The 10,797-nt window shown below is 40.4% G+C and overlaps 1 protein-coding gene across 2 annotated transcripts in view; it reads right to left on the bottom strand.

Annotated features, from left to right (window-relative positions):
- Nucleotides 1-10,797, bottom strand: part of COL4A3 (collagen type IV alpha 3 chain) — a 137,355-nt gene that overhangs the window by 3,195 nt on the left and 123,363 nt on the right. For both annotated transcript variants that reach the window (XM_047721173.1, XM_047721172.1), the window contains 9 exons: nt 10,490-10,620; nt 7,740-7,812; nt 7,562-7,633; nt 7,349-7,474; nt 6,426-6,524; nt 3,168-3,380; nt 2,366-2,543; nt 1,921-2,035; nt 567-739 (listed from right to left, as the gene is read on the bottom strand). In XM_047721173.1, the coding sequence (XP_047577129.1) occupies nt 567-739; nt 1,921-2,035; nt 2,366-2,543; nt 3,168-3,380; nt 6,426-6,524; nt 7,349-7,474; nt 7,562-7,633; nt 7,740-7,812; nt 10,490-10,620 (1,180 nt within the window). The remainder of the gene's footprint in view (nt 1-566; nt 740-1,920; nt 2,036-2,365; nt 2,544-3,167; nt 3,381-6,425; nt 6,525-7,348; nt 7,475-7,561; nt 7,634-7,739; nt 7,813-10,489; nt 10,621-10,797) is intronic.

Here is a 10,797-nt window from a genome sequence, read left to right as displayed (position 1 = left end):
GTGATCTCTCCCTTTCTCTGTCAAATAAATAAAATCTTAAAAAAAAAAAAAGTTTAAACTCTATTATAGGAGGCATATTTCTATAAAGGTATGTATGTCAATATTTTAGAATTTAGTTGTATTTCAGCAGCAGTGAGGAAAACATAGCAGTGAGGAAAACTCTGCAAACTTAGAGATTCTCTGTTTTGTAATAAAAACAGCCTTTGGCCTTTAAACAGTCTGGGTCACGCACAAGTCTTCCAGTACAGTAAATTAAGAGCAGCAGATCATTTCATGGTTTTATTCTGTAATTTGCTATAAGTTCATATACAAATGTTAAATATATTTGTTGGTGACAAAAATCACATTTTTGGGCCTTTATTGATGCACTAGTACAAACCCATGGCTACTAGTTGACTGTGGAACAGTTGTAAACTGGGAGTTCCGAACGAAGCAGGATTTTGTCGTCACGGGGATCTCTTTTAAACATGAGTGCATCAACACATAGGTAATGAAAATCTAACATGGCAACCTCTGAATAGTTCAGCAACTGAGTCATGAGATTAAACTTGACTTTGAATAGTTACCTGAACATTCTTTGGGGGTTTAATGAAGCCAACCAGAAACTGTAGGAATTTGAATAGTAGTTGCACGTTCCTCTTCCATGGCACTCTATGAATGGACTGGCTCGGAATTCTTCCAGGCAGGAGCCAGGGGAGGCCAGAGCTTGCCCAGCACCCTCAGAACCTGCACTTGTGAACTATCACAATAAAAATACATGGATAAGAATCCTGTGCATGGTGCTTTACCTTTTTTTTTTTGTAATAGTAAGAAAAAAGTAGTATGAAATAAACTTATGCTTTTTTATCCAAATTTGCTAATACTTCAGGTACCTTCCAAGTTGAGTATTAGTCATCAAAAAAAAGTAAAAGCAATTTCTTTGGCCTGAAACCCTCCTTTTCCTCAGTCAGCTAGCTCATTTTTATAGTTCAGGGATATGCCTAAATATAACCTCCAGGAGGCTTTCCTTGACCTCGTCCCTTTCATAATCTCCTCTTTCCTTCAGAGTACTGACCACCATCTAAATTCATTACTATTATGGTTATTTTGTCTTCTTGTTTATTGTCTACCTTCACCACTAAGATATATGTTCCATGGCCAGCAGGAACTTTGGTTCATTGTTGGTATTCTTCTTAGTGCTTAGAACAGGGTAGGTGTTCAATAATACTTTTTAAATTAATGGTTGAATGAATGGAGGAATGGATGTCTGTGAGTAAAGAAAGGGGAATGACGTATCCTAAGTGATGCTATACAAAATATGAATAACTACCAACCACGTATGTTTGGCTCTCAGAATCACTGATGGTCAGTGCATAGATTTCTTCATTTAGCACTTCACATCTGGAGAATCTTTCTTTAAAAGACTTTTTCTCTTAGCCCCCATCTTGATATGAATGTCAAAGGGGCATAAGTGTAAGGTAAAAAGATTGTGGAACAGACAGACTCAGGTTCAAACCCTGGTTTTACCACTTAGTAGTTATGAGACCTTGGGGACCTTCATTTTTATTTATAAAACTGTAGAAGATAGAAACTACCTTCAGGGTTTCCATAAGGATTACGGAGGATCTATATAAAACAGCTGCCATGTTAAAAAAAAAAAAAAAAAAAAAAGCATTCTATTACTAATTTGGCATTACTCATCACCTGAATGTCTTATTTAGAATTTATGGGTAAAGTCGTTTTTTTAAATTCTCCATTATTTACAAAAAACCAACTTACTTTAAAAAAAAGTATATTTCCACATTTTCAAGCCAATATCCCTAGAATACGTTGCATATTAGTATCAGGCAGCATCATTCTTGGGGGCCAAATTTCACCCCGTCCAATGTAAGGTTCTAAGGGTAATTTTTACTATGAATTTGCTGTTCCTTTCCTCCTTACCATAATAAACGAAAATCCTTTCCAGAGAGAAATCCAGCCATTGGGACAGGAGGGAATGGCAGTGGTTTGGCTGTGAATGGCGATGGCATTTGTAGGACCTTCACAGACCGTGCATCTGTAATGTGAAAGAAAGAATATGGCAGCTGGGCTGCTTTGATGGCTCAATTGGTTACATGTCTGACTCTTGGTTTTGGCTCAGATCATGATCTCAGTGTTGTGAGATCGAGCTCAGCATGGAGTCAGCTTATGATTATCTCTCTCGCTCTTCCTCTGCCGTTCCCCCCACTTCTCTCTCTCTCTCAAATAAATAAAATCTTAAAAAAAAAAAAAAGAAAAAGAATACAGCAGCATCACCACTTTCTGGACCATGATGTGCTGCCTTACATTATATTACACATGAAATGATTGACCTTGTCCCATCACAAAACTCGAGTTAGATTTTTACCTGCTAATATAAGGCTCCAGGGCCCTGCCAGTAATTGGAGCCATGTCCATTGGCATCGGAGCTGGTGTTGACAGCCAGTATGAATAATCATTTCGAGATGCAAAATTACATACATCGTTGATGTTACAGAACAAGAACGGCATTGTGGTAAACCGCTGCAGGCAGCTGCCTAGAGTTCCTAATGAAACATCAGACTGAGCATCACTTTTAGTTAAGTTAAAGTTATTTTGAGTATCGTTCCTAGGCAGAGGCTAATTAAAACAATGTGTGACAAAAATAAGACAACCCAGAAGAGTTGTTTGCAGAATGTGTTATTGAAAAGTTTTAATGATGATAGATATCAAAGAGCCAATAAAAAACAAATTCTCCTGCCCCAACCCTCTTAACACTTCGGGTGACCCTTCCTAATCAGTCTAGCACTTGAGGACTGGACAAGGTCGGGTGGGAAAATGTCTTTGTTTCGAAGTATTCCCCGTTCTTCATAGGTATGTAATAGCTAATAACTAGACTAAGCTTCAGAAAAGATGCTGCTTTTAAGATTAAAAAGAAAACAGTTGATTTAAGTGAAAATTGTTTGTATTGAATAGGACAAGCTAGACTGACATTCATGAGCTAGGCTCCTTCCAGAGCTGTACATTCCAGAATGAAAATTAGACATTAGGCCAATGTTGTTTCATTTACTTTCTTTAAAAAGTGCTGTAAGGCACTCAGGCTTGTTCACACTATAGAGAAAACTACCCCATACTATAGAAGTTGACAATATGTCTATGGAACAAAATGAAAACTAGGCTTGGGACATTACCCAGGTCTTGTCCATGGGCTTGTTCATTTCCTTGTACAAAAAGAAGAGAAAATCCACTATAGAGTGGCTCTGTTCCTTCTGGACAGGAGGGAATCGCTGTCGTCTGACTGTGCCTGGTGAAGACGAAGCCTCTCCTCATTGGCTCAGTTGCAGGAGGTCCAATGTGTCCAGGTTTCCCCTTCAAGCCTGGCAGTCCATCTGACCCAGGTGGTCCTTTAAAAAACACGTCATATATGTTTCAACACAAACAAAACCTCAAACTCCATTTCCCATAGTACTAATTTCAGTGTTGATGTATATCTGGTAAGCTCCTCTTGAAGGAATCCTAAAGAAGACTGACTTACAAAATGGCCAAACAATATTAAATGTTGATTAGTTTATCACACAATGCCTCTTCTTATAAATATTTATGTATATTGTATGATGAATTTTTGAGATCAGGTCTTCTTTCTGTTTTCATTCTGTGGTACCTAGCACAGTGGCCTGCGTCTAGTAGGTCTTACGTACATTTTTTTTTTTATGTACAAGTGAGTGCATCCTACAACAAGAGTGAATAAGTCAAATACAATTTGAAAGTCTCTTGAGGTGGATAATAAAAAATGACATGTGCTTTTGATAAAGTTAGTAAATATTTGTGGAAAACACGGAAAGTTCTTTTTAAAGGTGTAAACTTGGAGAAGGTTTTAAATCAATGAGTAAGGCAAATAAGAACAGAAAAGACTTTTTTTCTTTTAGTGTGATAAGAGTTTCTTTTATTTATGAGTTTAAGGCAAAGTAAGTATTTTTGATACTTTTTTCTCTGCACTAGAGTAGGCAAATACACGTTTGGCACTTTTTTTTTTTTTAAGGTATTATTTATTCATTTGATAGACAGAGATCACAAGTAGGCAGAGAGGCAGGCAGAGAGAGAGGGAGGGAAGCAGGCTCCCCGCTGAGCAGAGAGCCCGACGCGGGGCTCGATCCCAGGGGCTCGATCCCAGGACCCCGGGATCATGACCTGAGCTGAAGGCAGAGGCTTTAACCCACTGAGCCACCGAGGCGCCCCCATTTGGCACTTTCTAAATAAGGACCAGAGAGCTCTCCTTTCTCTCTATCCTCCTTTCTTTCCTCTCCTTTTTTTCATCAAATAGCTATTATTTAATGGTATTGGCATTGGCTTCCATCCCCTCTTAGTCCCTGATCCATTTCCACTGCCAGTGTACCCCAAGCTCCACCCAACCCACCTTGGGTCCTAAAGAATGCAGGAGGGTAGAGACTGTTGGATTTGGGGCCCACAAGTCAAGGGAGATAGTATTGTTTCCCACAAACAGCCATGCCCTGGAGTCAGGCAGTGTCCCAGTTTCGTCTTGGCTCAGAAGGCAATGCCTTTCCCCACAATCTGTTAAAGCCCTAAGATTCTATATTTTTCAGTCAACCCACATTCTTATGTTTTCCAGGGGTCTTGGCTTATTCTTTGAAATTAAAAATAGGTCATATCTAAATTTATCAAAGTTTCATGTCTTACTTGAGTCATCCAGAATTGTATGTTTTTAATATATCAGATGGAGAGGATACACCTTCTTCACTTTTCCCCACATCTACCCTCATTACCAGGGAGCTATTAACTGGCCACAAGCAAAAGATCCCTCTACTTGTCTCTGCACAGGGATTGTTATTAGCTGATCATGAGAGGAACTGGAGGTAGGCTACCACGCAAAAACGCATGATCCAGGATATTCTGTATTTCTGAGAAAGAGGCCAGGGCTCTAAGTTTATACCTGTGCTATTTAACTCTCAGATCCTTTTATCTTTCTTGTGAGGTGGGTATGGCATCAGGACTAATTCTACTTGCTAATGATTCTCAATACACTTTGTATTGTAGGACCCTCACTCTTATTGTAGTCCTCTTCTGAAACTTGGTCAGTAAATTTTAATTAACAGAATTAATTAGTAGAATTATTAATAAGAGTTTTGCACCTTCCCACTTTGGAAAACACATGTTAAGGACAGCTGAATGATTAAGCATGCTCTAAAGTGCACTCTTGACAATACTAAATCATGAGTGATTATGCAATTAACATAATAATATTCTTAGCATTATATTTGAATTTTTTTAAGATTTAAGTCTCTAGTCTTTACAGTTTTATTATAGTAGATCTGGTCATATGTCAGTAAATTGGAAAACTGCATTTAGAATTTTTTTCTTTAACAAAATCAGCAATTCTTTTGGATATGTAGGTATTTTCTAGAAAGTGCTTTTGAAACTTCTGTAGAATGTAGGTTTTGATCCAGGTATATCAAATTGACATATAAACTTATATTCAGACTATTTTTTTTAAACAGGAAAACAAGTCTACACCTTTATTTATTTACTTTTCAATAAGTTAAATCCTTGGTGGGGGGCATGGCATTACACGGATTCTGTGTTCAGTGGCTTTAGCAGGAAGGTTGCTTTGGAATTTGGCACAAAGAGGAGCACGAGTTACTTTTTTCCAGATTACTCTGGTTTTGTTCAGTTTGCCACCAGGAGTCACTTTGTTGTTCTTTGCTTTGTACACAGAGGCACATCTCTTGCCTAGATAGAATTCAGTTTCATCTGCAGCACAAACACCTTCAATTTTAAGAAGAGCTGTGTGCTTCCTCTTGTTCTGGAGACCCTGCTTAGAGCTAGCAAAAATGACCTTGGACCACAGCCTTCCAGACATAGTTGTCATTTCAGCAGTCCTGTTCCCAGGAGGCCCCACTTATTTGCCCCCAAAGTTCAGCACCCTTACCTCCACCCAGACTAAAATATTTAAGAGGGCCTTTTTCAGGATAACACATGAGTTGTTCAGTCATTCAGTATTCATGAACGGCATGGCATAGTTGAAAGATGGCTTTCCTAGATAAAGATACAAAGCTGCTCTTCAGTTCACATCAAGATAATATTGGTTCAAACTATGTACTTGTGTGCCACTCCTATAAGTAGATATTATTAAATAAGTACTCCTGTAAATGATTAAAAACAGTTCTGGCCTTTCCAAAAATAGAATTCATGCTTTATTAGGTCTCCTTGCCCCCAGGCTAAAAATTTGGAGTACATGTGCCCAGATAAGAGATAGGAAGAATGGTGTACTCCAGTAACTCTACGTTTTTCATCTTCTTCCACTTGAACATTTTTGTGAACAACACAAACTGAAAGACCTAGATGACTCTTAAAGTCACGTATTTGAACGAGACCTCTCTGTATATTGAAAGAGCATTCCTTCAGTGAAGAGAACAAGCCAGCTGTGTATTTACCTTTCTCTCCTTTGCAACCTTTGTTGCCTTTTTCTCCAATTGGCCCAGGAGTTCCTGGTCTTCCATCCTTGCCTGGCTTACCTCTCGGCCCACAGGGTCCTAGGCAAAAAACCAACACTGTGTTGAATGGTTCATACAGGATAAAATGTAGGGTGGCCAACCACCCCAGTTTACCTAGGATTTTCCCAATTTCAGCAATGAAAGTCCTACAAACTGAGCTGCAGACAAACTGGGACAGTTGGTCATCAGCTTATTATACCATCAAAACCAAACTAGGACCATATAAAATAACATGGAAGTTTGAAATTGTGCTGCCATTTTGATGGACTTTGTTCCAGAATTTTCTATTCTCTTGTACTCATCAAAGTAATATCTCTTTTATATCTCAGATAATTCAGGCAAACTTAGAATGTAACAGTTCTGCTCAGAAGACTATTACAGGGTGCTAACCCCATACAGAGCGGTTAGTTCAGTTTCTAACCAATACACCAATACTTTGAAAAGATTTCATAAGATCAAGCATACATTTACATTTACTGCTCTTCCAAGTGCTGTACAGAGTGTGAGAACAGTGTCCACACACAGAACTCCGGTTTATTCAGGCAATCATTTAGAAATAGAGTTCTAAGACTGAGTGGCCAGAGAAGATAGAAATAATACTTGAGCTTAATAAAAAACACATTTAAGTGCCCTAAAGAATATGTGTTCAAGCTTATGATATACACAACAGTTTTCAGTAGATTCAAAAGGTCTTTTATTTACTGGTCAAGAGTAAAATAAGCTTGATCCTGAAACGGATTGTAAAAAACACCATAACGTGTAACATATTCTGTGAAGTTGTATCACTTGCTTCCAAAGCACTTTGTAGGTATTTTAGTTCGACCCCTTCCTAGTAATCCACGTCAGTGCTGCCAGTGCCACACCTAGGATTCCGGGTGGCCCCGGTGGCCCGGGTTCTCCTTGCATCCCTGGTCCTCCAGCACGGCCAGGTGGTCCTGGGCTTCCTGGAAGGGAGATGATCTTAACCGTGCCAGGGTCTCCACGTACACCTATTGGTATGAACATAAGACAGTGATGGCTTCACTGATGAGTTACCCTTTCTTCAGGAAGAGCAACACTAAGGAAATAATACCTACCGGGTGGTCCTTTGGGCCCAATTTGCCCTGGAGGTCCAGCTGGTCCCAGAAATCCCGGATTACCCTTCTCCCCTTAAAAAAAAAAAACCAAACCAAACCAAAACAAAACATTTGCATGCCCTAAAATATAAATCAAAATCATCATCTTTGTACCCATAGTAGTACACAAAAACAGTACCTTTCACACCTGGAAATCCATGGAATCCAGGATCACCTCTGAGCCCTGGCAGACCTGGGCTTCCTGGTGCTCCCTGTATTTCAAACAGAAGGGAGCAGAACCAAAGACAAATTTAAAAAATCACAATGGTCACTGCAGTTTTTTTTTTTTTTTAAGAAAATAGTATTACATTGGATCAGAATGAGCTGAAGTTGACAGATATCATTTTTACCTTCCCATCCACCCAATCTCCCTATAGCTCCTCCACCACCTAGACTTTTCCTTAGCACTATCATTGTCAATAAAACAGAAGCAAAATCTGCCTTTAAGCTCAAGAGCAAACACAACTTCTGGATATTAGTGTCTGTTATATGAGTATTGAATATAATTGAATATATCCTCAATGAAACTGCCCAGTATTTGGAGATCTTTCAGGAAGAGCAGGCACTGGATTGCCAGAATGAATATTATCATTTTTCTTTGTAATTTTTGCAAAGACAACAGGGCCAATATTGAATTGTGGCCCCCACCATTGTTCTAACTGAGCTGGCAGAATTATAAATTACTCCTGATCAGAGTGGTGGAACAAGTCAAGTGCTAGGGATTGGGATGAAGGGATTATCATGGGAGCTCTGACTGCACTTTAGGCGAGGATGCGGTGATCTGACCAGGAGGAGATGCTCCCTCCTTATGAGGCCCACACTAAATGTCCTTGTAGCCATGGAAGGCTCAAGGAAGGCCACGGGAGAAGGGGGAAGGAAGCAGAGCTTCAGAAAGGAGCTACATGTCAGAATGTAAGTTATATCTAGTATTACACTATCCATGTGAATTGAGACAGAATACTGTTACTTGAAAACAATGAACTGAAGGTCATTCAGAATGCCAAGAATAGCAAAACTGGCCTCCAAGCCAACTGTCTTTGGAGCAAGAAGATGAAAGGAGGACTAGTCCTAATGCTTGAATAAGGTGTTATGAGGTGAAAAAAGAAGAGAGAGAAAACTGAACACCCTGGCCAAGGATTCTCAGGCTCCTGAGGTCTGGCCTGTTCTCCAGAGGCTGAGGTAACCAGGGAGAAGGGTCTGGTGCCAGGCCCAGCCCTTGGGTGAGGAGGGAGCCGCTCCATGCAAGGAGAGGGTTGGTCAGGGCCAGAGCGAGTTCAGACATCCTTAAAGAAGAATGACCTTTCAAGTGCAAACGTAGAAGAAGCCCAGTGGACTTAAGCAGGATCCCATTTCCAAACAATACTTTCCACAGCCCAGTGTCCTCGAAAGGACTTTCCCTGTGATTATAGGATCAGTGTCTGCCACTTTCAAAAAATCATGGAGAACATGAGCAATACCGAAGCCTGGGCAAATAATTTCATTTAAAAAAAGGTTTTAAAAAGGCAGATTCTGGAAACCAAATACCTAGAGGACTTTAGAGAATGTAACATGATCCCTGACACACCACCATGCTTAATTAAGATCCTCACTGCCCATCACTGATGAAAACACGAAGATTCTATGACCAAACTCTGACTTTCTCATCAATCTCCCAGAGTTTGAGGTAAACAGGGGAAACGGGTTTTTCAAATATGCTGCTAAAGAGAAAGTGAGGGAAGACGGTCCAGGTGCCCAGAGAGAAATTCAGAGAATTTCATAGGCTGGGAGCATACGCCTAACTGAACACAATGACAACTATAAAAAATAAATGTGAAACTTCTGCACCCCAGTCACAAACAAACAGACAAGAACTAAAAGTATTGGAGAGAACCTAGAAGCCATTCATGAGGAAAAGGCAGGTGCATGAGCATGTATGTGTGCACACGTGTGTACACACACACACACACACACACACACACACAAGGCTCTGGTCGACCAGAAGCTCACTGTGCAGTGACAGTGTGGGGACATGGGAGCTGAACAGCTCAAGCAGAATTTTAGGCTGGATTATAAAATGGTGATGTTCAAGATGGTGAGACTCCTCCCTCCTTTACCCACGCCATGGCAGAACTGAGTTCTTAATCCCCAGTGGTGTTTGTCTCAGGGGCTATGTTTTTAAGGGAGATATTGACCAAGCAGGATATATTCAGAATATAGGCAGGGTTGATGAAGGATGATACTGAATTTGAAAAGCACAGGTATTTGTCAGGGAAGAAAATACTTGAAGGAAGTGACAGCTATTACAAACACTGGAAGGTACCTCAGTGGGAAAAAGTAAATAGACATTCAGGGGATAGCACAGATAACTTTGAAAACATTATTAATAGAGAAAAATTATGTTGTCCTCTAGAGTGATCCCAAACTTTTAAGGTGTTTTGTTTTTGTTTTTGTATTTTAAGATTCCGTTACTGGAATTTTTCAGTGTCTAAAGAAGAAAAAGTCAGGAATACCATAGGGTCCCCTACAAATCAAACTTCTAGAGCCCAAATCTTTCCAACTCTTAAGATTCTTTGAACCTGGGGCACCTAGGTGGCTCAGTGGGTTAAAGCCTCTGCCTTCGGCTCAGGTCATGATCCCAGGGTCCTGGGATCAAGCCCCGCAGCAGGCTCTCTGCTCAGTGGGGAGTCTGCTTCCCTTCCTCTCTCTCTGCCTGCCTCTCTGCTTGCTTGTGATCTCTGTCAAATAAATAAATAAAATCTAAAAAAAAAAAAAAAGATTCTTTGAACCTTCCAGACTCTTCTGTTGAGGGCACAGCAGCATCACAAATGGTAATCTTTTTTCCCCTGTGGGTACATCGGACCCTGACAATCAATTTAGAAGAATATAAGAAGAATAATTTTCCAGACTTACCGGTGGACCCGGTGGCCCTTCGGCTCCTATAGTTCCAGGCAAACCCCTGGGGCCAGGCTCACCCATGATTCCCTTGTCTCCTTTGATGCCTCTTACGTGGCTCCCTGGAGGTCCCGGAGGACCGGGCTCACCTGAATTTACAAAGGGCCTGTCAGTATTACCAGTCCAGGAGTGTAGCTAGTTCAATGGGTGATGTTTTGGGACGACAGCAAACTATGCACCTGTTGTTACCCCACACAGTCTTTGTGTTGAGGAGTGTGATGGCTTGTGGTAAAATCAGAATAAAATAAGGCCAGGAAAGCACCTGG

This window comes from Lutra lutra, chromosome 3 (assembly GCF_902655055.1).
Source record: "Lutra lutra chromosome 3, mLutLut1.2, whole genome shotgun sequence".
NCBI lineage: Eukaryota > Metazoa > Chordata > Mammalia > Carnivora > Mustelidae > Lutra > Lutra lutra.
This window is presented reverse-complemented; position numbering and strand designations above follow the sequence as displayed.